At 45.0% G+C, this 26,488-nt stretch overlaps 1 protein-coding gene across 1 annotated transcript in view; it reads left to right on the top strand.

The window, feature by feature from the left end:
* c1h8orf34 (chromosome 1 C8orf34 homolog) overlaps window positions 1–26,488 on the top strand; it is an 805,115-nt gene that overhangs the window by 666,968 nt on the left and 111,659 nt on the right. Inside the window, exon 11 of the mRNA XM_070884539.1 lies at window positions 20,080–20,153. Within this exon, the coding sequence (XP_070740640.1) occupies window positions 20,080–20,153 (74 nt within the window). The remainder of the gene's footprint in view (window positions 1–20,079; window positions 20,154–26,488) is intronic.

Genomic DNA, 26,488 nt, shown 5'->3' with positions numbered 1-26,488 from the left:
TACCCCTCCATCATGGCTGCCTCTAACTGATTAACTGAAGCCAACCCGTAAGAAAGCTGGGTTTCAGTAGCCTGACATATGCCAAGGAACCAGATGAATCCTTAATTTCCTCCTTTGACTCCTTACTATTGAATCGTCTGAGGTTTTAGCTCCCAGCATAGGTCTCGGGATGAATGATGTCTGTCCTGACTCCCAAACCATCTTACATGAACCAGTTTGGATCAAAATTAGTTTAATTTACGAATCCTTGATTAGGTTAACCTCCAAGGTGCCAAATCACTGAAAAAGAAAGCAGACCACAAGTCTTTCACTAAGCACAATTTATTGGTTACAAATCACAATTAAAAATTGAAGTTGGGTTCACAAATCCTTAATACATATGCCCAAATGTCATCAGAGTTACCTAGCAATTGGGGAGTAAATCATTAATGGGCAGAGTTACTTAACAAAACAAATAGCAAAGCTTACACAGGCAATTCAGTGGTTCACTGTAAATCAGCACCAGCGGATGTGGAACATTAGCTGTAGCAATATATCAGGCTATAAATTGGTGAGATTACTTTAAGAGTAATTCTTAGATAGCTGACAAGTTAACAGCTTTGAATAGCAAGTCTATGAAATAGCTCAAACTTACGTGTGTGATTCAGAATGTTCAAAGCTTGCACAATGATCATAAGAGTGACGTGATTGAGTCACTCTCTAACAGGTATGAGGTTCTTATTGCCTGTGTGATTGAGGGCAAAGTCTGCAGGATGGATGAGCAGGCTGACCATGGCACCATGGTACATGAGGCAATTCAAGTGGGGCGAATGAAAAGGAATGCTGTAGTGGTAGGGAACAGTATAATCAGGGGGATAGATACTGTTTTCTGCAGCTACAACCAGCAGCTCCGAAGACTGTGTTGCCTACCCGGTTAAAGATATCTCCTTGCGGCTGGAGAAGAACTTGGAGTGGGAGGGGGAGTTGTCAAAGTCCATGTAGGAACCAACGACATAGGTAGAACTAGGAATGAGGCTATGCTGAAGGAGTTTGAGGAGCTAGAGTCCAAATCATAGGTAATAATCTCTGGATTGTTACCTGAGCCATGCACAAATTGGCAAAAACAAGCAGATCAGAGTGTTAAATACTGTCTCAAAGAGTGGTGTGGGAGGAAGGGGTTTTGATTTGTGGGGCACTGGCACCAGTACTAGGGAACGAAGGAGCTGTTCTTTGGGACAGGCTCCACTTAAACTGGGCTGGGACCCGTGTCTTGGTGAATAGAATAACGAGGGCTTTAGATAGGGCTTTAAGCTAAAATGGCGGGAGGGAGGGGTCAGGTGAGGGGGAATTGAGAAATCTAAAGAGAAAAGTCAAGGCAATGGAGCAGTATAGCAATTTGGGTAAAGATAAGCAGAGTGTGACAGGAAGGGACAACAACAACAGCTTCTATTTATATAACGCCTTTAACATAGTAAAACATCCCAAGGCGCTTCACAGGAGTATTATAAGAACATTTTTTAACACCGAACCACATAAGGAGAAATTAGGGCAGATGTCCAAAAGTTTGGTCAAATAAATAGGTTTTAAGGAGCATCTTAAAGGAGGAAAGAGAGGTAGAGAGTTGGTGAGGTTTAGGGTGGGAATTCCAGAGCTTGGGGTCTAGACAATAGAAGGCACGGCCACCAATGGTTGAACGATTATAATCAGGGATGCTCAAGAGGGCAGAATTAGAGGGCAAATACCCCGGGGGGGTTGTGGGGTTGGAGGAGATTACAGATATAGGGAGGGCTGAGGCCACTGAGTAATTTGAAAACAAGATGAGAATTTTGAAATCGAGGCGTTAAACAGGAGCCAATATAGGTCAGCGAGCATAGGAATGATGGGTGAATGGGACTTGGTGTGTGTTAGGACACGGGCAGCCGAGTTTTGGATGGCTTCAAGTAGAATATGGGAGGCCAGCCAGGAGTGCATTGGAATAGTCAAATCTAGAAATAACAAAGGCACGGATGAGGGTTTCAGCAGAGGATGAGCTGAGGCAGGAGCGGAGACGAGTGTTGTTATGGAGGTTATGCTACGGATATGTGGTCGGAAGCTCATTTCAGGATCAAATATAACACCAAGGTTACGAACAGTCTGGTTCAGCCTCAGACAGATATTAGGGAGAGGGACGGAGTCAGTGGCTAGGGAATGGAGTTTGTGGCGGGGATCAAAAACAATTGCTTCAGTCTTCCCAATATTTAATTGGAGAAACTGGAGAAAGATATGAGTTCAGGGCTAGGGCAGTGGGGGAACCTTAGAGAAGTTTAGCCGGGAGGGCTAGGGGAAGGAAGGGATGTGGCAGAGGCAGTTGATCGGATGGTCTCAATCTTAGAGCCAAAGATGTCTATGAGCTCCTCACACTTGTTGTTGGAAGTGAGGGTGGAGGAGACAGTGGAGAGGGGTTTAAGAAGATGCTTAGCAGTAGAGAAGGGTTTGCATTCCAGAATAATTCTGGAATAGTGAGCAATTTTGGCAGACGAGAGCAGGGCCCTTTTATGTAGTCCAGCAAGATCTGGCAGTGAATGCTAAACCAGATGTTTGCCATATCCATTCAAGTCTGCGTTCTTTGAACTTAAGGGAGCAAAGATAAGGGCTGTACCAGGGTGAATGACCAGGGTGAGAGAAAGTCATTGTTTTAATAGGAACTAGAACATCAACAGTGGTGGTGAGGGAGTTGAGCAGATCGGTAGCTACAGAAATGTCATGGTGAATGGAGGGCCAAAGGCTGGACAGTTGGGATTTCGTAAGTTGTAAGAGACTTGGGAGAGAGTTTTCTCAAGGGGTAGACACAGAAGGAAATAGGGTTGGGGGGTGAAGGGGGATGTGGGTGGAGAATGATACAAGGAAGTGGTCAGAGATGGCCTTATCTGCGATTGACACGATGGGAAGAGTGAGACCACGAGAGCTGGCAAGGTCGAGGGGTTGGCCGTGAATATGGGTTGGGACGTTTACATGGAGGGAGAGATTAAGGGAGGATAGGAGGTTAGTGAACTCAGAGGAGAGAGAGCATGATGAATTGAGATGCAGGTTGAAATCACCAAGGATGAAAAATCACTTGGTCCAGAGGCTGAGGGAATAAAGCAGTGAAGATATCTTGGTAATGAAATTTTAATAGTACTTAGGTGGGCGATAGAGAACGAGAATTTTAAATGAGAGGTGAGAGGGGTAGAATAAGGTGAGATGCTCAAAGAAGGAGCAAGTGCCGGAGGAGTCGGGGGACAGACCAAGACCATGGGGTAGAAATTCGGTTGTCTAGTGCCTCAGTTAGTGGCCAGAAGGGGCATTAAAGCGAGTGTAATAGCTCAGCGACCAGACCCGCAGCTTTTAGCATCCCACCGGAAAATTCAGTTGAGGGCTAACTGGGGCGCAAAACGATAGCGCCTGGCTGCTGACTATCAGTCTGATCATGACGACAGTCGATGTGCAATGATCGCGCTGGTGCCCCACTCGCTAAATTCGGTCTGGCAGCCTCATTTAACGACCGTCACTAATCACATCTGAAAAAATAGTCGGTACAGCCTTCCACAGTCGTTGACTGTGGCTACTTAAAGGGATGAGGAAGCACTCCCCTCAGAGATCACAGTCAGTGCAACGTTTGCACAGAGCACAGTGCGTGAACCTCCGACTTTGCAGCGGCAAAATATCACGCTTCACTTGCTCAGTGCGACGGGCCGCGAGCTGGGCGGAAAGACGCCGCGAAGGATGCAGCGCTATGTGGTGGGATGTTGATGCGTAGTCAGGACCCTCTCCTTCATTAACCAACTCTGCGGGCGGGAAACGGGGCCATCCCTAGAGCACTAGGGAGCGGGGTGCCCTGGCAACAGCCCGGCACACAAACTGAGTTGTCCCTATGAGGAGAGATTGTGCAGAATGGGCCTATACTCTTTGGAGATCAGAATAATGAGAGGTGATCTCATTGAAACATATAAGATTCTAAGGGCGATTGACAGGGTAGATGCTGAGAGGTTGTTTCCCCTGGCTGGAGAGTCGAGAACTAGGGGGCATAGTCCCAGGATAAGGGATTGGCCATTTAAGACTGAAATGAGGAAACATTTTTGGAATCTTTGGAATTCTGTACCCCAAAGGAGTGTGGATGCTGAGTCTCTGAATATATTCAGGGAAGAGATAGGTAGATTTTTGGACTCTAGGGGAAATCAAGGGATATGGGGATCGGGCGAGATAGTGGAGTTGAGGTCGAAAATCAGCTATGATCTTATTGAATGGCAGAACAGGCTCGAGAGGCTGTATGGCCTACTCCTGCTCCTAATTCTTATGCTCTTATATTCTTTCTTTCTTGGAACACAAGCGTGGCTTTTAATATGGAGCCCAGAGTTGTGCACAGTACTACTCCAAGTATGGTCTAATCAAGGTCTGTGCAAGTTTTACACAACTGCTCTGCTTTTGAATTCTATTCCTCTAGAAATGAACCCCAGTGCTTTGCTTGCACTTTTTATGGCCTTGTTAGCCTGTGTTGCTACTTTTAATGATTGGAGCTGTGGCTCAGTGGGTAGCACTCTTGCCTCTCAGTCAGAAGGTTGTTGGTTCAAGTCCCACTCTAGGGACTTGAGCACAAAAAAATCTAGGCTGACACTCCACTGTAGTGCTGAGGGAGTGCTGCACCGTCAGATGAGAGTCCTGCTCTTTCAAGTAGATGTAAAAGATCCCATGGCACTTTTTGAAGAATAGCAGGGATGTTATCCCTGGTATCGTGGCTAATATTTATCACTCTATCAGCATAACCAAAAAAAGATTATCTGGTCATTATCACATTGCTGTTTGTGGGAGCTTGCTTGTGCAAATTGGCTGCCGCGTTTCCCACATTACAACAGTGACTCTGTATGGCTCAGAAACGTGGACCATATAAATCGCTGGAGAAATACCACAACGATGTCTCCGCAAGATCCTGCAAATCCCCTGGGAGGACAGATGCACCAACGTTAGCACCTCGATCAGGCCAACATCCCCAGTGTGGTCAAGCACTGACCACACTCGACCAGCTCCGTTGGGCGGGCCACATTGTTTGCATTCCTGACACAAGACACCCAAAGAAAGCGCTCTACTCTGAACTCCTACACAGCAAGCGAGCCCCAGGTGGGCAGAGAAAATATTTCAAGGACACCCTCAAAGCCTCCTTGATAAAATGCAACATCCCACCGACACCTGGGAGTCCCTGGCCAAAGACCGTCCTAAGTGGAGGTAGAGCATCCGGGAGGGCGCTGAGCACCTCAAGTCTCGTCGTCAAGTGCGTGCAGAAAATAAGTGCAGGCAGCGGAAGGGTGTGCGGCAAACCAGTCCCACCCTCCCTTACCTTCAATGAAAGTCTGTCCCACCTGTGACAGAGACTGTAATTCCCGTATTGGACTGTTCAGTCACCTAAGAACTCACTTTTAGAGTGGAAGCAAGTCTTCCTTGATTTCGAGGGACTGCCTATGATGATGATGATGATGATGACACTCCAAAAGCACTTAATTGGCTGTAAAGTGCTTTGAGACGTCCGGTGGTTGTGAAAGGTGCTATATAAACCCAAGTCTTTCTTTTTTGTGAATCTGTACCCCTAGATTCCTTTGTGCCTTTAACCAATTTAGACTCTTGCTTTTCTTTCCTTCCAAAATGGACCACTTTACACTTGTCTGTTTTGAAATTAATTTGCTATTTACACCTCTATTCTGCAAGTTTATTAATATCTTCTTGTAATTTGTCGTTGTCGTCCTCAGGATTTATTACACCTCTCAATTTGGTGACAATCACAAATTTTGGATTTGTACTTCCGATTCCCAAGTCCAAATCGTTTATGTAAATGGTGAATAATAGTGGTCCCAGCACCAATCCCTGGGCAACACCACTTCCCACCTGAGTAACTACCTTTAACCCCTACTCTCGTTTTCTGTTTTGTAACCAGGTTGCTATCCATTCTGCTACTTGTTCTCTGACTCCACATGCTCTGACCTTAGTCATGAGTCTATTATGCGGTACCTTATCGAAGGCCTTTTGAAAGTCTATTTATATTACACCCACTGCATTACCCTTGTCTGCTGTTTCCGTTACTTCTTCAAAGAGTTCCATAAAGTCGGTCAGACATGACCTTCCCTTTTGAAATTCGTGCTGACTATTATTTATTATACTTTCCATATCGAGATGTTTTTCTATTACATCTTTGCGTAAGGATTCCAATTCGACTTAATTTCTAATACGACTTTATGACTTAATTGCTTAAAAGTCTGTATTAACTATTTATTTCCCATAACTCAGTTCAACAGCTGAACTCCATATTTTATGGGCATACTTGGGCAATTTACAGAATATTGCTTGGACAATTTTAAGAGGCATCATTCCTACAAACTATTACTGTATCTTGGCGTTTGGACATTGAAGACATTATAGCAGCAGTGGAAGTGTGTCCACGGCCTACCTGAAGTCTCCACTGCGGATGCCACTGGTGTTGCTATGTACTCGATATGTACTCGATAACAGGCTGCAATGCAGACAACGTTTTCTTCATGGCATTAATTGTGGCATCTGCAGAACATATTGGGTGTAGATATGCCCTCCTCCACTCAGGCTATGCAAGCAAGCACGTGCCTCCACACTATAGCTTGGATTTCCTTGGAAAAACTGCTAGTATTTGGGTGATTTCACATTGATTAATAAAGGAAAATGGGGTGATGAGGCATGCTGCCATTACTTCACCCTGTCCAAAAACAGATTTTCAGTATTTTACTGTTGTAAACCTGCCAGTAACTTAAGCTGCTTGCTTCGAGCCTACCCCACCACATGTAAGTGGCTGCAAAGTTTCCTGCCTCTATAGACCACTGCTGTACAGAAGCAGTCCACTAGGGATTTCCTGTCCTGGGCCTGGGCCAATAATATGAGCAGGCCTCTCAGGCCACTGAGATCAGGACCTTCTGACTTTTGCTGCAGATCAGCCTCAATTGTCTCTAAAAATCCTGGAATGGATCTACTTACCTTATCTTCCTGTCTTCAGCGACGGGGCAGTCTGGTTGTGATTGTCCAGGAACAGGCCATGTTTCAATGGGCATCCTTGTTGTGGGGCGCCCATCTAGCAATGTTCCAGGACAATGAGGTGGGAAACCAGAAACTCCCCTTCCCATCTCATTCATAAATCTACAGAGGGCCAGCCCTGTGACCCCCCACCTCCCACCCAACCCCGACCTCAGTGAAGACCATGAAATCTTGTGGCAATACGAAACCTGACAAATTGGGTCTCCATATTTTTTCATGTCCTTTGCACCTGGGGAAATGGATGTTCCCTGGGGCAAGGAACAAGAACATCCACCCTGCTATTTCTAACCCCTGTTCCTTATAATTACCTCTGATCAGCTCATTCTTTCTACATTCCTCAACCCAAGACTCCACCCACCTGCCAATTTGTATTTCAGAATGGCACATGATGTCATCCATCAGAGGCCTTAAGTTTTGGGCCTCTTGACCAACAGAAATTCCCGCTGCTTTTTCCTGCTACAGACCTACCATCGACACCACACATGCTATTTCATCCTCCTCACTTGCTGCCCTGTTCACTCCTGATAATTGTTACTTCACCAGTGGTGATATGTATTGCTACCAATGTGTCCAGTAGCAGCTAAGAAACTTGTGACTGATTGATTTGAATGTCAGATAAGAATAGGATTTCAGGGAATAATAGGATATAAATCTATGACCAGAAGAAATGTGTATCTTATCTGGTATCCTTATCTGGTATCCGATCAAGCTACAATTACACCAGGTTATTACAGCAGCAGGATGTGTATAAAGTAAGAGTCTGTATGAATGTATAACTGATCCAAGCTTAATCCTGATCCAGGAATAAAATTACTATGGTCTGTACCCATTCATCTAATTTATAAACATTGAATTCCTGATCCAGGCATAACATTCATCCAAGCAAGTTACTGATTTCTCAATATTCAAATATATATGAATATAATGTAAATGTTAAATATATCATTTAAAATATAATTAATATTTCCCTTTTATATTGGACTTCATAAAATGCTGTTCCAATATTCTGCAACTGTAGTTTTAGGGTTTATTTTTGTTAGAAAAACAGGTTAATGTTAAACTGATGATATAGCTTACCATAGTAACATGTAAATATGACTTATATGCTGTTGCTGATGTTACTTAAAATAAACAGGTTAGCAGAGAGAGGAGTTTGGTACAAGTATGTTACATATGAGGTAACATAAACTTGATCTTGTTGTGTATCTGTAAAACATGCACTCCCATGTTCCGCCACCAGGGAGCGCATCCCCTGAAGTCTCAAGGGATCCCAGCATCCCTTGGGAGCACTGTATATAAGCCGGCCTCTAAGACCTGTTCTGCACTCTGGAGTGTCTTAATAAAGTCTGAGGTCACTGTTACTTTAACCTCCCTGTGTACAGTCTCATCTGTGTTAGGAACACAATAACTGGCGACGAGTATACAAATCCAACGCAAAGATGCAGCAAACTGTGTGCATCCTGGAGAAGTTCTCGGAGGGTGAGGACTGGGAAGCCTATGTCGAACGGCTAGACCAGCACTTTGTAGCCAACGAGCTGGACGGAGAAGGAAGCGCTGCAAAAAGGAGAGCGGTCCTCCTCATGGTCTGCGGGGCACTGACCTACAGTCACATGAAGAATCTTCTGGCTCCGGTGAAACCCACAGATAAGTCATATGAGGAGCAGTGTACACTGGTTCAGGAGCATCTTAACCCGAGGGAGAGTGTGCTGATGGCGAGACATCGGTTCTACACGTGCCAGCGATCTGAAGGTCAGGAAGTGGTGAGCTACATCGCTGAGCTAATGCGACATGCAGGTCAATGTGAGTTTGATGGCTACCTGGAGCAGATGCTCAGAGACATTTTTGTACTGGGCATTGGCCACGAGACCATCCTACGAAAACTTTTGACTGTAGAGACACTGACCCTCAGTAAGGCCATTGCGATAGCACAGGCGTTTATGTCCACCAGTGATAACACCAAACAAATCTCTCAGCGCACAAGTGCTAGCAATGTTCATAAATTAACTGGAACTGTGTTTGTGAGTAAAAATGTACAGGGCAGAAACCACAAGTCTGCAATTGCCAGCAGGCCTCAGGTGACCCAGATGACTCAGAGTCCGCAACAAAGGATGAATGCAAGGCAGTTCACACCTTGTTGGCGTTGTGGAGGCTTCCATTTAGCCTATTCATGCCGCTTCAAAGGGTATGTTTGCAAGAGCTGTGGGACAATGGGGCACCTCCAACTACCTTCCAGATGAGCTGCAAGCTCTGTAAAACCTGCTAACAACCACGTGGCAGAGGAAGATCGGTCCATGGTGGATCAAAGCAATTTCAAGCCTCAGAGAGAGGAGGCAAATGCTGAAGTACAGGGGTGCACACATTTTCGACGAAATGTCCACCTATAATGCTAAATGTAAAATTGAATGGCTTACCCGTAGCCATGGAATTGGACACTGGCGCTAGCCAATCCATCATGAGTAAAAAGATGTTTGAGAGACTGTGGTGCAACAAGGCATTCAGACCAGCCCTGAGCCCCATCCACACGAAACTGAGAACGTACACCAAAGAGCTCATCACTGTCCTTGGCAGCGCCATGGTCAAGGTCACTGACGAGGGCACGGTGCATGAACTACCACTCTGGATTGTCCCGGGCGATGGCCCCACATTGCTTGGAAGGAGCTGGCTGGGCAAAATCCGCTGGAACTGGGATGACATCCGAGCGCTATCACATGTCGATGAGGCCTCATGTACCCAGGTTCTCAACAAATTTCCTTCCCTTTTTGAGCCAGGCATTGGAAACTTTTCCGGGGCGAAAGTGCGGATCCACTTGGTCCCAGAGGCACGACCCATTCACCACAAAGGTCGAGCGGTACCTCACATTATGAGGGAGAGAGTGGAAATAGAGCTGGACAGGCTGCAACGTGAGGGCATCATCTCCCCAGTGGAATTCAGTGAGTGGGCCAGCCCGATTGTTCCAGTACTCAAAAGTGATGCCACGGTCAGGATTTGCGGCGATTATAAAGTAACTATTAATCGTTTCTCGCTACAGGACCAATACCCGCTACCTAAGGCAGATGACCTATTTGCTGGCAGGAGGCAAGACGTTCACCAAACTCGACCTGACTTCGGCCTACATGACGCAGGAGCTGGAGGAGTCTTCGAAGGGCCTCATCAACATGCACAAGGAACTGTTCATCTACAACAGATGCCCATTTGGAATTCGGTCGGCTGCAGCGATCTTGCAGAGAAACATGGAGAGCATACTCAAGTTGGTACCACGCACAGTGGTTTTTCAGGACAACAAATTGGTCACGGGTCGAGACACCGTCGAACACCTACAAAACCTGGAGGAGGTCCTCCAGCGACTAGATCGCGTGTGGATGCGGCTGAAGAGGTTGAAATGCGTCTTCGTGGCAACAGAAGTGGAGTTTTTGGGGAGAAAGATCGCGGCGGACGGCATTCGGCCCACAGACGCTAAGACAGAGGCTATCAGGAATGCGCCCAGGCCACAGAACGTCACGGAGCTGCGGTCATTCCTGGGACTCCTCAATTATTTTGGTAACTTCCTACCGGGGTTAAGCACCCTCTTAGAGCCCCTACATGTGTTATTGCGTAAAGGTGAGAACTGGGTATGGGGAAAAAACGAAGTAATTGCTTTTGAGAAAGCCAGAAACATTTTATACTCCAACAAGCAGCTTGTATTGTATAACCCGTGTAAAAGACTTGTGCTAGCATGTGATGTGTCGTCGTATGGAGTCGGGTGTGTATTACAACAAGCTAACGTTGTGGGGAAGTTGCAACCTGTTGCCTATGCCTCCAGGAGCCTATGTCTATGCCTCCTAAGGCCGAGAGCACCTACAGCATGATTGAGAAAGATGCATTAGCGTGTGTGTTCGGGGTAAAGAAAATGCATCAGTATCTGTTTGGCCTCAAATTTGAGCTGGAAACCGATCACAAGGTGCTCATATCCCTGTTCGGTGAAAACAAGGGGACAAATACTAATACCTCAGCCTGCATACAAAGGTTGGCAATCGCGCTATTAGCGTATACCTGTACCATCCGCCACAGGCCAAGCACCGAGAACTGTGTGGATGCTCTTAGTCGGTTACCATTGCCCACCACGGGGGTGGAAATGGCGCAGCCTGAAAACTTGTTCATGGTGGCACTGCCCGCAGACTTGTTGATGGTCATGGAAGCGTTTGAAAATGATAAATCACCTGTCACGGCCTGCCAGATTAGGACTTGGACCAGCCAAGATCCTCTGCTGTCCCTAGTAAAAAACTATGTACTGCATGGGAGCTGGGCCAGCATCCCCATTGAAATGCAACAGCTAATCAAGCCGTTCCAGTGACGAAAGGACAAGCTGTCCATTCAGGCAGACTGCCTGTTGTGGAGTAACCGCGTAGTGCTACCCAAAAAGGGCAGGGAGACGTTCATCTCGGATCTCCACAGCACACACCCGCTTATAGTAAAGATGAAAGTGATAGCCAGATCCCACGTGTGGTGGCCCGGTATCGACTCTGACTTAGAGTCCTGTGTACGGCAATGCAGCGTGTGTACTCAGTTGAGCAATGCGCCCAGAGAGGCACCACTAAGTTTGTGGGTCTGGCCCTCCAGACCATGGGCGAGGATCCATGTCGACTATGCGGGCCCGTTTCTCGGTAAAATGTTCCTGATGGTGGTGGATGCTTTTTCAAAATGGATTGAACGTGAAATAATGTCGGGAAGCATCGCCACTGCCCCCATTGAAAGCCTGAGGGCCATGTTTGCCACCCACGGCCTGCCTGACATACTGGTCAGTGACAACGGCCATGTTTCACCAGTGCCAACTTTAAAGAATTCATGACCCGCAATGGGATCAAACATGTCACCTCGGCCCAATTTAAACCAGCCTCCAATGGGCAGGCAGAGCGGGCAGTACAAACAATCAAACAGAGCCTTAAATGAGTCACAGAAGGCTCACTCCAAACCCGCCTGTCCTGAGTACTGCTCAGCTACCGTATGAGACCCCACTCGCTCACAGGGGTATCCCCATCTGAGCTACTCATGAAAAGGACACTTAAAACCAGACTCTCACTGGTTCACCCCAACCTGCATGATCAGGTAGAGAGCAGGCGGCAGCAACAAAATGTAAACGATGGTCACGCCACTGTGTCACGGGAAATAGATCTGAATGACCCTGTGTATGTGCTAAACTATGGACAAGGTCCCAAGTGGATCGCGGGCACGGTGATAGCTAAAGAAGGGAGTCGGGTGTTTGTAGTCAAACTAGACAATGGACAAATTTGCAGAAAGCACCTGGACCAAACGAGGCTGCGGTTCACAGACTGCCCTGAATAACCCACAGCAGACACCATCTTTTTCGAGCCCACAACACACACCCAAAGGATCAACGACACCACGCCGGACCAGGAAATCGAACCCATCATGCCCAACAGCCCAGCAAGGCCAGGCTCACCCAGCAGCCCTGCAGGGCCAACAACATGCCAGCCCAGCGAGGGCACAGCCAACACACCAGAACAGACATTTGTACCGAGGCAGTCCACCAGGGAAAGAAAGGCTCCCGACCGCCTCACTTTGTAAATAGTTTTCACTTTGACTTTGGGAGGAGTGATGTTGTGTATCTGTAAAGCATGCACTCCCATGTTCCGCCACCAGGGAGCGCATCCCCTTAAGTCCCAAGGGATCCCAGCATCCCTTGGCAGCACTGTATATAAGCCGACCCCTAACACCTGTTCCTCACAGTGGAGTGTCTTATTAAAGACTGAGGTCATTGTTACTTTAGCCTCCCTGTGTGCAGTCTCATTTGTGTTAGGAACACAATAGATCTCATCCGAAACTCTGCTGCCCATATCATAACTCGCACCAAATTCCGTTCACCCATCACGCCTCTGCTTGCTGACCTACAATGACTGCCGGTCTGGCAACGCCTCAATTTTAAAGTTCTTATACTTGTTTTCAAATCCCTCTATGACCATTACCCTCCCTATCCCTGTAACCTCCTCCAGCCCTAAAACCCTCCAAGATATTTGTCCTTCTCCAATTCTGGCCTCTTGCGCATCCCTGATTTTAATAACTTCACCATTGGTGGCCGTGCCTTCAGCTGCCGAGTCCTAAGTTCTGAAATTCCCCCCTAAAACTCTCCGTCTTTTTACCTGTCCTCCTATGAGACGTTCCTTAAAACCTACCTCTTGGGTCAAGTTTTTGTTCATCTATCCTAATATCTCCTTATGTGGCTCGATGTCCCCAACCTCACCAAACAGTAGTAGCGAGGTTGGGGACAGCAGCAAACAAGAAATTAGAGATGCGTGCAATAAAGGTAAGCAGTTATCATGGGCGACTTTAATCTACATATTGATTGGGCTAACCAAACTGGTAGCAATGCGGCAGAGGAAGATTTCCTGGAGTGTATTGGGGATGGTTTTCTAGTCCAATATGTCGAGAAACAAACTAGAGGGCTGGCCATCCTAGACTGGGTGATGTGTAATGAGAAAGGACTAATTAATAATCTTGTTGTGCGAGGACCCTTGGGGAAGAGTGACCACAATATGGTAGAATTCTTTATTAAGATGGAGAGTGACACAGTTAATTCAGAGACTAGGGTCCTGAACCTATGGAAAGGTAACTTCGATGGTATGAGATGTGAATTGGCTAGAATAGACTGACGAATGATATTTAAAGGGTTGACAGTGGATAGGCAATGGCAAACATTTAAAGATCACATGGATGAACTTCAACAATTGTACATCCCTGTCTGGAGTAAAAATAAAACGGAGAAGGTGACTCAACCGTGACTAACAAGGGAAATTAAGGATCGTGTTAAATCCAAGGAAGAGGCATATAAATTGGCCACAAAAAGCAGCAAACCTGAGGACTGGGAGAAATTTAGAAAAATCAGCAGAGGAGGACAAAGGGTTTAATTAGAAGGGGGAAAATAGAGTACGAGAGGAAGCTTGCTGGGAACATAAAAGCTGATTGCAAAAGTTTCTATAGATAAGTGAAGAGAAAAAGATTAGTGAAAACAAACATAAGTCCCTTGCAGTCAGATTCAGATGAATTTATAATGGGGAACAAAGAAATGGCAGACCAGTTAAACAAATACTTAGGTTCTGTCTTCACGAAGGAAGACACAAATAGCCTTCCGGAAATATTAGGGGACCGAGGTTCAAGTGAGAAGGAGGAACTGAAGGAAATCCTTATTAGGCGGGAAATTGTGTTAGGGATATTGATGGGATTGAAGGCCGATAAATCCCCGGGGCCTGATAGTCTGCATCCCAGAGTACTTAAGGAAGTACCCTAGAAATAGTGGATGCATTGGTGATCATTTTCCAACAGTCTATCGACGCTGGATTGGTTCCTATGGACTGGAGGGTAGCTAAAGTATACCACTTTTTAAGAAAGGAGGGAGAGAGAAAACAGGTAATTATAGACAGGTTAGCCTGACATCAGTAGTGGGGAAAATGTTGGAATCAATTGTTAAAGATGAAATAGCAGCACATTTGGAAAGCAGTGACAGGATCGGTCCAAGTCAGCATAGATTTATGAAAGGGAAATCCTGCTTGACAAACCTTCTAGAATTTTTTGAGGATGTAACAAGTAGAGTGGACAAGGGAGAACCAGTGGATATGGTGTATTTGAACTTTCAAAAGGCTTTTGACAAGGTCCCACACAAGAGATTGGTGTGCAAAATTAAAGCACATGGTACTGGGGGTAATGTACTGACGTGGATAGAGAATTGGTTGGCAGACAGGAAGCAGAGAGTTGGGATCAATGGGTCCTTTTCAGAATGGCAGGCAGTGACTAGTGGGGTGCCGCAGGGCTCAGTGCTGGGACCCCAGCTATTTACAATATACATTAATGATTTGGAGGAGGGAGTTGAGTGTAATATCTGCAAGTTTGCAGATGACAATAAGCTGGGTGGCGGTGTGAACTGTGAGGAGGACGCTAAGAGGCTGCAAGGTGACTTGGACAGGTTAGGTGAGTGGGCAAACACGTGGCAGATGCAGTATAATGTGGATAAATGTGAGGTTATCAACTTTGGTGGCAAAAACAGGAAGGCAGAATATTATCTGAATGGTGACAGATTAGAAAAACGGGAGGCACAACGAGATCTGGGTGTCATGATACATCATTCATTGAAAGTTGGCATGCAGGTATAGCAGGCAGTGAAGAAGGCAAATGGTATGTTGGCCTTCATAGCTGGGGATTTCAGTATGAGCAGGGAGGTCTTACTGCAGTTGTACAGGGCCTTGGTGAGGCCTCACCTGCAATATTATGTTGAGTTTTGGTCTCCTAATCTGAGGAAGGACGTTGTTGCTTTTGAGGGAGTGCAGCGAAGGTTCACCAGACTGATTCCTGGGATGGCAGGACTGACATATGAGGAGAGACTGGATCGACTGGGCCTGTATTCACTGGAGTTTGGAAGGATGAGAGGGGATCTCATAGAAACATATTACATTCTGACGGGACTGGACAGATTAGATGCAGAAAGAATGTCCCGATGTTGGGGAAGTCCAGAACCAAGGGATATAGTCTAAGGATAAGGGGTAAGCCATTTAGGACTGAGATGAGGAGAAACTTCTTCACTCAGAGAGTTGTTAACCTGTGGAATTCCCTACCGCAGAGAGTTGTTAATCTATGGAATTCCTTACCGCAGAGTGTTGTTGATGCCAGTTCATTGGATATATTCAAGAGGGAGTTAGATATGGCCCTTATGGCTAAAGGGATCAAGGGGTATGGAGAGAAAGCAGGAAAGGGGTACTGAGGTGATGATCAGCCATGATCTTATTGAATGGTGGTGTAGGCTTGAAGGGCTGAATGGCCTACTCCTGCACCTATTTTCTATGTTTCTATCTTTCTATGATGTCAAATTTTGTTTGATAATGTTCCTATGAAGCGCCTTGGGACATTTTACTACGTTAAAGGCGCTATATAAATATAAGTTTTTTTTGTATACTAACCTCACCAGTAGTAATTTCTACCCAATCATTCTCTACAAATATCAAGCCTTGTGAAAGGAAAAAGTGACTCTATTACTTGGTCATTTTCATATATTTTTATTTTTAACCTTTCTTTTAATACATTTAGTACATCTGGGGCTCCTCTGTTGGCCGCCAAGGAGTATCTCTCTCATTTTGATCTCTATCTTGTTCTATCTAATGCACCACAACAGCACAGTTCAGATCAGGGAATCACAATGAGGGAGAGTTTCTTCTGTTCATTATTATTGTTAAAATTGTAAATACTTTCTTTGTATGTCTTTGTATTTACATTTATCATTTTCTTATAAGTAGGGAATGGAGAAAATCTTCCTCCAATATGAGAAATTGAAGGCAGGAGCTTGCATATTATTGTTCTTTGTTACATTGTTTTATAACCCCTCCCCAGGTACTGTTCTACACAATATTACAAAAGACAAAATACTGCAGAGGCTGGAAATCTGAAATATAAATAGGTGACCTTCTGAGTATTTCCAGCATTTTCTATTTATATATGTTAGAAACAGTTGCCGGGAAATTTAATAAGGCCCGAAAACATGCGAGGGCACTGTGAGGCAAAACTTACGCACGCCCTTTTCGAAAGCGCATGCAGTATGTCAATTGCTGTTGCTTGCTAATTTAAATGATTTTAGCACACAGCCCAGTGACTATTGCACTGCTGACAGGCTCTGCACACAGTAAATGGCACAAGATCACGTCCCTGGAGTGATGCTGCAGTTCCTCAAAGTCCCTAGCCCTTAAAGGTGCACTGCCTGCTGAAAAAAAATTAAAATAATTCAAAAATAGTCAGTCTCTAGCCCTTAAAGCTGAACTGCCTCCTGCAAAAAATGAATAAATATAATTCCAAACTCGACAGTCTTCAGCTCTTAAAGTTGAATTGCTGACTGCACATAGAAAATGGTAAAAGTGCTTCAGCAGTAACACAAATGGCTCAACAGGCCAGGGAAAGGGCTCCCAGGGTCTTGGACGCAACAACAACAGCAACTTGTATTTATATAGCGCCTTAACGTAGTAAAACGTCCCAAGGCACTTGACAGGAATGTTATAAGACAAAACAAATAAATTTGACACTGAGCCACATCAGAAGAAATTACGGTAGATGACCAAAAGCTTGGTTAAAGGGATAGCTTTAAGGAGTGTCTTAAAGGAGGAAAGAGTGGTAGAAAGGCAGAGAGGTTTAGGGAGGGAGTTCCAGTGATTGGGCCGAGGCAGCTGAAGGCACGGCCACCAATAGTTGAGCAATTATAATCAGGAATGCCCAAGAAGGCAGAATTTTAGAAGCACAGACATCTCAGGGGATTGTGAGACTGAAGGAGATTACAGAAATAGGGAGGGGCGAGGCCATGGAGGGATTTGTAAACAAGGATGAGAATTTTGAAATTGAGGCGTTGCTTAACCGAGAGCCAATGTAGGTCAGTGAGCACAGGGGTGATGGGTGAACGGGACTTGGTGCAAGTTAGGACACGGGCAGTCGAGTTTTGAATGACCTTAAGTTTGCAGGGGTTCATCACTGCAAGAGAGGTCCTCTACCCACAGAGGGCCACGAGGCTCTCCAGAAAAAAGGAAGTGGGACCAGATCGCCATGGCTGTCACTGCCAGCACTCCCACAACCTGGCTCCAGTGCCCAAAGAAGTTTCATGACCTCAGACAAGTGGTCAAGGTCAGTGAATGCATCTTCAAAAGCCGTTTCCTACCAACTGCACTACTAGCCTCACACTGCCCAATCACTCACTTACTAACAATCTCTACCAAACATGAGGCACACTTTAATTTCTTAGCTTCACCTTGCAAAGCCATCTGCAGTGTTCCCCCCACTGAAAGTCAGCAGCCTTCCACTAGCCATGCTGCAGCCAATAGAGTAGCACTGCGTGACAGCACTAAGATAGGCAAAGGCACACACAGGACAGTCACTAAGAGAATGCATAAGGGTGATTAGTTGATTTTTTGATGTAATATTGGATCCATATAGGGATAAAGTTGGATTGGAAAGTTTGCTTTGTGGTGGCTTTTATTTCAGTATTGTGGCCAAGAGGATGCTGTGGTGGTCAATAACAGAGGGAAAGTAAGGTGCAGGACAAATGTTGAAAGGGGAATTGGGGTTGTGTTCACCGGTATCGCAGGTGGATGATTCAATCCCATATACCCTGGTCAGAAAGGGACTGTCTGGGTTGCATTCTTCCATCTGCTTCTTCCTCTTCTTTTTCATTTTCCCTCTGCGAACAGCTTGTCCCCTTCACTGACTCTGCTTCATTTCCATGTGATGTTGCAGCCCAAGGAAGACTACAACTATAGCCCCCAGGATTGGGAACAAGTGGTCTTTTCAGAGGCCTTCCTTTAATATCCAAAGCCTTGCACACTTTAACCACAATGTATTGCACCAAGCCACAACTCTGATAAAATGTTAAAAAAAACGTCCAAAAGCTAAAATCTAAACTTACCTGTAAGATTTATGTGTCCCTTTAAGAAGCGCTGGCCGTGTCTTTGTCGTACTGCTGCACACACGTTCTTCCATGCCTGGTTAGGAGAGGGCGGTATAGAATGCGGTGATGTCCAAAATCACAGTCGTGCTTCAATTCAGGTGTTGCACTGCGAATGATGTCACGATCTGCATATTTACTCGGGAGAGGCGAGCACAGGCAATGGCAGCGCTAACGACCTCACCAAAATGGTGGCCGACTTGTTTCACGCTCAAAACGGGCGTAAACGAGGTGGCCGCCATTTTCTCAGCAAAACCGGCCTTAATGGCCGGCATTACGCCTCCAAATTTCATGGCCAGTATGCTCTACACTAAAGTAGACAAGTTCTTTGCTTCATGGTACTGTTTAGTTACTTACAATTGGAATAGAAAATGGTCAACACCAGCGAATCGGCAGCTGGTTTAACACCGTGATTTGTTGTTTTTTTCCCATTGGAACTCAATGACAAAATCAAGTGTGGTATAAAGTTGGCTGCCAATGCACTTTGTGTTACTGATATTGACCAGTATCACGCCCAGTTACTTTTGAGTCCTAAAATGGAAGCAGTGAGTACACTAATGGAGTACTAGGAATTGAAGGCAAAAAGTTCATTTTTTAATTGAAAATTAAAATGTGTTGATGTTAGACAAAACAAATTAAAAGCATTGGATGATGTTGATGCATGGAAGCTTACCTCAGATAAGTTCGGTCTGATGGAGCTGATGGAATAAGTCCGTTCTAAATAGTTAATGTAAATATCACCAGGATAGCAATGCACTAATGGAACTCAGTTCTCCCAGGTCAGCCCATTTGATTCATTATTTACAGGTGCAGGTGCAGTTATGGATATGCTTGCAAATATGGTTGCTGACATCTTGGTGGGTTTTGCTGGCTGATGATTATCCTGGTATACCGTGATTGAACATATCACACCTGTGCCATCAGGTTTGCTTTCAAATTTTCCTTGGGAATAGGAAGCTATGAGGCACTTAACAATTGCTAGAAAACAAAAAGCAAGGGACCTCCATCGGATAGTTGATAGGTGGCACTAGTGGAGCTGGAAAAAACCAGCAAAGTAATTACCACAAAGACTCATGAAAGTCAAGGTGGAAGCCGGAAAAAGAACACAAAAATTCAGAATATCAGTGCACAAATGACCTTAAACAAAAGAATGAATCTTTTTGCTAGGCCCATTGCATTTACCTTCATATAGAGCCCGGCAACCTTGGATATCCATTATATATGGTTGTCATTAGTATCTTCTGTTGTAAGGGTCAGAAATTACATGGAAGTCCTTATTATACCACTTTAACATCACATCAATATTATTAAGAAGCTCCTGCCAATTTCTGGTGGTAGCTTCTACCACCTGCCCCAAATTCCTCCAGAAGCTTGTGGCTGGCAAAATGGGCGTATATCCATCAAGATGGAACTTGGCCCATTTGTACACTCCCTTGCAGCCTTTCTGAGACACCAGAGATCAAAGTTGGCCCTGAAATATCCTCTAATATGCAAACTTGGGTCTTTAACACACATGTTTATGACTATGCTGTTTGAGTTTAATTATTGTTTAAAGATGATATGAGTTATGTGTTCTTTTGGAACAGCTCCATTGCTTGGGGTGGAAAGAGTGATGCAAGATAAAGAAGAATTTGAGAATGCTTCTCAAGTGTCAGGGCCTGTAAGTAAATTGAATTACAGATGACTTGTCTATCGCGATGGATGATCTGTCATGATAAACCTGCTTGCAAAATCCATTACTAGTCTGGAGTTTTGTTTGAGTTGAATATTTGGTTAAATTTTATTGCACATATTATGCAAGCCTAAGGGGGAAAACCTGTATAGAGTTTTGCATGATAAAATCAGTAATATCTGCAGACTACTTGCTCAAAACAGCTTGCTTACAGGAAATTGATAAACAAGCTCCGGAATCTTTGAAGGCTAATTATCATTGTCAAACTTCTTTTTCACAGTTTAAGCATTTTTTTTGTCTATATGTTTATTTTGACAACATAAATGTATAGCAATTTTCCCCAACAGATATTATATCCTTAGTTATTATTTTTCTGTCCAGATATTTTGTGCCAGCATTTTGTGACTTAATTTTGTGTTGGGCATTTAAAAAAATAAACATTAAAGAAAGAACTTCCATTTATATAGCATCTTTCATATCCTCAGGACATTCACTTCACAGCCAATTAAGTACTATTGAAATGTAGTCACTGTTGCAATGTATGCAAACATGGCAATCAATTTGTGTACAGCAAGGTCCTGCAAATAGCAATGATATAATTGACAAGATAATCTGATTTAATGTTGTAAGCTAAGGGATAAAGAACAACAGGAGAACTCTTCTTCAAGTAGTGTCCTGGGATATTTTACATCCAACTGAGAGAGCAGATGGGACTTCAGTTTAATGTCTCATCTCCAACAGTGCAGTACTGAAGTGTCAGACTAGATTATGTGTGCAAGTCTTTGGAGTGGGGTTTGAACCCATGGTCTTCTGACTCAGAGCACTATCACTAAGTCAAGCGAAGTTAAACAGATCGAACGCATCCCCGCAGGAAGGACTTACATACGTGGAAGACATGTTCCCATATACTGCGAGGCGAATGACGGCCTGAGACTGCAATCCTACGTTCCTCCGGGACCACCAGGTATTTTCATAGATTTTTTTAGGGTCAGAGGCGTTCATCCGAAGAAAGCCTCCGACTGCAATTTTCAGTCCATGATCTCTAAAACTTTCCCCGCCACCAATGTTAGGCTGACTGGCCTGTAGTTGCTGGGTTTACTCTTCTCCCTTTTTTAAAGAGGGTTGTAACATTTACAATCCTCCAGTCCTCTGAGCCCATTCCCATATCTAAGGAGGATTAGAAGATTGATCAGAGCCTTCACATTTTCCACCCTTAACTTCCTCAGCAACCGAGGATGTATCCAATTTGGACCGGGTGACTTTTCTACTTTGGCCGCTGCCAACCATTTTAGTACCTCTTTATCTATTTTTATCCTATTCAGTTTCTCTACTACATCCTCCTTTACTGTGACATTGGTAGCATCCTCTTTAGTGAAGGCAAATGCAACGTACTCATTTAGTATCTCAGCCATGCCCTCTGCCTCCACAAGAAGATCTCCTTTTTGTCCCTAATTGGCCCCACCCTCCCTTTTACTATTTATGTCTTTATAAAAGTCTATTGGATTCCCTTTTATGTTATCTGCTAATCTATTCTCGTACACTCTCTTTGTCCCTCTTATTTCATTTTTCAGTTTTCCCTTGTACTTTTTGTATTCATTGTGGTTCTCTACTGAATTATGAACCCAATATTTACCATAAGCCTCATTTTTCTGCTTCACTTTGATCTCTATCTTTCGTCATCCAGGGAGCTCTAGCTTTGGATGCCCATTCTTTCCCCCGAGTGGGAATGTGTCTATTCTGTACCCCAACTATCTCCTCTGTGAAGGCCTTCCATTGCTCATTTATTTTTTCACCTGCCAATCTTTGATTCCAATCCACATGGGCCAGATCCCTTTGCAACTTGTTAGGTGCCACTGTGGCTCAGTGGGTAGCACCCTTGCCTCTGAGTCAGAAGGTTGTTGGTTCAAATTCCACTCCAGAGACTTAAATGCAAAAATCTTGGCTGGCACTCCAGTGCAGTACTGAGGGAATACTGTACTGTTGGAGGTGTTGTCTTTAAGATGAGACATTAAACTGAGGCCCTGTCTGCTCTCTCAGGTGGATAGAAAATGCCCCATGATGCTCTTATCCTCAGTGTCCTGGCCAATATTTATCTCTCAATCACATCATTAAAACAAATGATCTGTTCATTATCACATTGCTGTTTGTGGGAGGTTGCTGTGCGCAAATTGGCTGCCGCGATTACAACAATGACTGTACTTCATTGTCTGTAAAGAGCTTTGGGATGTCCGATGGTCGAGAAATGAGCTGTATAAATGCAAGCCATTTTTGTCTTTCTTTTCACTGACTAGCCCTCCTCCAGTATAAAGTGAACAATTGACAGTATAGACACGAATGATCAGCACAAGTTTCTGAGGTGCTCGGAGCATGGAAATGTCATCTATGAAAATGACCGAGCCCAGTCTGAATAAAGGAGGTGTAGGAATAGTTAAATATTCTGGAATTTCACTCAATTACCTCAGGGAAATCAAGAAAACAATTAGCAGAATTTTCCTTTAGAAGATTAAATAAATTGAGTAGGGCATATGGTAAATAATAAACCCTGAATACCCACAGTTTTGAATTTAATTAATAGCCACTCATGTGATACTTTATCAAAAGCCTTTTGGAAGTGAGGTACACCACATCATAGAGTTTACCACTCTACACGTGGGTTGTCATATCCTCAAAGAAATCAAGGAGGTTGGTCAGGCAGGATCTTCCCCATCTAAATCCAGGCTGACTGTTATTAACTAGATGATTGTTGTACATTTGATCCTCAGTTTCCCACACTAACCATTATTAGTTGCTGTCTGAGTGGAAATTACCAACTAGTAAGCAACTTAATATGCTGAATAGAAAACTCCCACAAATTAAAATCTCACTCAGTTCAAACTGTGCCTTTTCAAAATGTGCTTTTATGAATGCACAATGCATCATCCAGCCATCTGTGATAGGAACCACTGCAATACAGGTTGAACTAATTATTTTTTTGCAATAAAATTTTAAAAATCCACTAGCTAATGGAAAGCTGCTTTGTAGTTATAAGGCCATAATTCCCAAGATATATCAACTTTGAAAACGTGATATGGATTTAAACAGGGTTGCAGGACTGGTAGAAAATGGTGAATTACTATTTGTTTGTTTCTGTCACCGCTCTGTGGGGCCGAAATTGCCCCTTTCTATAAGAGCCGTGACTGCCTCAAACAGGCGGACACGGGTCGATAAGGATTCACCGCCGAGTCGACATGGAGTCCCAGACATTTAATAAATTACCCTTCATGTTTTTGCCTGCGGTGATCATCACCGTGCCACCCGTTTAGCTGCCCCGTCAGGCACGCACCGACCCCTTCCAACCGACGGTGACCACCTTTACGCCCGTGTGGGAAATTACTCCGCGAAGAATTGCCCTTGGGAAATTGCTCCATGAGTGTGAAGCGGCCGCCGCTCGGTGCCCCCGGCAGCTTTCCCCTGCGAGAAGCTGTGTGTGCCTGGTTGGCACAGCCGCCATTTTATTATAATTCTAGGCCGACTCAGAGGTCGGCCCGAAAATGATGGCCACGGGTTTGGCCGGGCCGCCAACAAGCAGCCTGGCATCCCCTCCTGGGTACCGGGCCACTGACCCGGCCGAAACCCTCCCTGGTGGCCCAGTGGGTGCCACTAACGTGGCTGAAGAGCTCACAGTGGCCTACCCCTTTAATTGAAGGGGAGGGACATTATGACGCATCAGTCCGCCGCATAGATTGGTGGATTGTGGCGGAGAAAAAACTTTAAAAAACGGTGAGTGCACCACTTTTTCGTCGGGGGGCAATTTCGGCCCCTGTATCTTGCTATTTCTTTGCCACCAATTTTTTTCTCCATCCTCGCCTGCAGATGTTAACTTTGTCACGGGACTAGTTCCATGGGTACTGACAAATTCAGACACTTTACCTCAGGGTGTCCTCCGTATGTTAGCATAGACAGTGAATATTATCTGACTGTTCTACTATCTGAGACATCACAGCTGAGTCCACTTCTGTTCTGTGTAGACATCACAGCTGAGCTCAATCCTGTGCTTGCTCAATATTTACATATACACTTCCAGCAGGGGTTACTGAATAGCAAGTAGGAGCAGGAACCCTGGACATTTTTACCTTTTGCTTTTGCTGCCCTGATTGAGATAATCTAACTCACCATGGACTGAAGATCAAACCTGGGACCATGCTTGTTGTATATGCAAGCACTCTAATAACGACTCCACGAGGTAAGGGAAGGGTATAGTACTTGAACTGTAGTGACCTTAGTCCTTTATTGCAGCTCCTAGAGCGAGGACACCAAGAGGTGAGCTCCCTTTTATACTTGGTTACCTGCGGTGTTCAGGTGACCCTTAGGTCCCCAGCAGCAGCACCCTCTGGTGGTACAGGTATAGTGTATACAGGGTGAAGGTACATTCAGTAGTCGAGTGTTACAATACATACATTAACATGCATACATAACAATGCTGATCTGTATTACTCAGACATTTACTAACTCCTAGCTGAGCTATCAGATGCTAACAGAGATGACTAAAGAAATAAAAATTTGCTCATCATTCAGGGTGACCTGGACTTCATGGTCAGATTTAACAATTTGGAGGCTGAAATCTTTTTTCAAATTCATTTTTGGGATGTGGGTGGCACTGGCAAGACTGCCTCTGACCTCTACACCACAACTTGGAAACATGGAAGAAGCAATTTATGGCACTGATTGATTCGCTGCACTTTGCTACTTCTCTCATTCTCTCAGAATCAATTGAGTAGCAGAGGAAAATTGCAAGGTTCAAAGTGCATCTGAGCTTGGATACTTTGAGGAATAGCTGAACATGCGAGAGCGCGACCATTAAGATTTTCAGACAATGCACTGGAGATATTGGTGCAAGATGTGTAGAGAAGGAGAGACATCCAGCACTGGACTTTTGGCTCATTTGCACCTTGGTTAGCATCCCGACGGGGCATTAAATGTTGTTTTTGGGCCTTATGGCAGGCATCCAGGATTTACCACTCAGGCAGAAGATTCGGCTATTGGTTTGCGCTAATGCAAAAACTTACTGCCCCGCCCTCTCTTTTTAGCGTGATTATGACGTCAATCGTCGTGCAACGCTGTGCTAGCACCCTGGATGGAACATCTAGCCTTAACGCCTCATTTAACGCCCGCACCAGGAAACGGCTGAAAAGACCAGGCAGTCCCAGGGTGCGGCAGGCGGTATTGACAGCATTTTTAAATGGGGGATGAGGATCCTACATCGCAGGTCATATTGACTACAACGGTTGTGTACATAATGTGTGTGAAGCTCCAACTTGCAAACTTCACTTTTATCTGCCATTACAGTGCCCTTATAACTTCAGTGAGAGAATTTAATAGGAGCATTACTAGTTCGCCAGCGTATCATGCTGCATGCTATTGCCAGGCGGCATCAAGCTAGAGGAAGGACTCTTAGCTATGTCGGCCCACGGATGAGGAGAGGCCAAAGACGTCTCGGGAGGAGGGCTTACCCCCCCATGGGTTTACAGGCACTAACGCTCAGACCTCCACCTCGCTGAGGAGCAGTGTGTAAGAAGGCTGCGCTTCCGAAAGGAAGTAAGTACTGACAGAGATATACCATCTCCTACAGGCAGACCCATGCCTGCACCGCTCTTGAGGCAGCCTTCAATACTCCCCTCAACAGGTATCCAAATTCATTGTGGTGTGCTGCATGTTGCACAGCTTGGCCATCATGAGGGGCCAGGCATTGCCAGTGGGGATTGCCACCCCATCCACGGGGGAGGCAGCGTGGAGATGCTGCCGGACCAACGCTCGCACATCGCCAGCTTGTAATGGACCGGCTCTCCTAAATGGAAGAAAGTGAGGGATGGAGCTAATACTGGACACACTATGTGCCCCCATAAAGGCACATCTCCAGTGAATGTTGGAATGATGCAAAAGATACTAATGGCAAATGATGAGTCATAAATTTTACTGCAACAAAGTCACAAAAACACCCCCCACCAAAATAAAACCATACAATATACAACGTTATGTTGCAGGGCACTAAACAACAATGAAACTTCTTTGCCACCCAAGTTTCGGTTTGGGTACACAAAGTCCATTGTGTAATGCCTGACTTAACACCAACTTACATTTTTGCCGAAACTTGCAGTCAGAGCCCAAACTATTTTCAGGCACTAACTTTAACGCCCCACTGCGATTAACGCCCCAAAATCCAAAAAACCTAAAATCCAGCCCCCTGTATCTGTAGCAGGGCAGGAGACCTTCCAGACATATGCTCAGGAGAAAGTGAGAAGAAGTTGTGGGGATCTGGAACTCGCTGCCTGGAAGAGTGGTGGATG

This window comes from Pristiophorus japonicus, chromosome 1, assembly GCF_044704955.1.
Source record: "Pristiophorus japonicus isolate sPriJap1 chromosome 1, sPriJap1.hap1, whole genome shotgun sequence".
Lineage (NCBI taxonomy): Eukaryota > Metazoa > Chordata > Chondrichthyes > Pristiophoridae > Pristiophorus > Pristiophorus japonicus.
The sequence above is the reverse complement of the archived record's forward strand: the minus strand, read 5'-3'. Positions and strand labels throughout refer to the sequence as shown.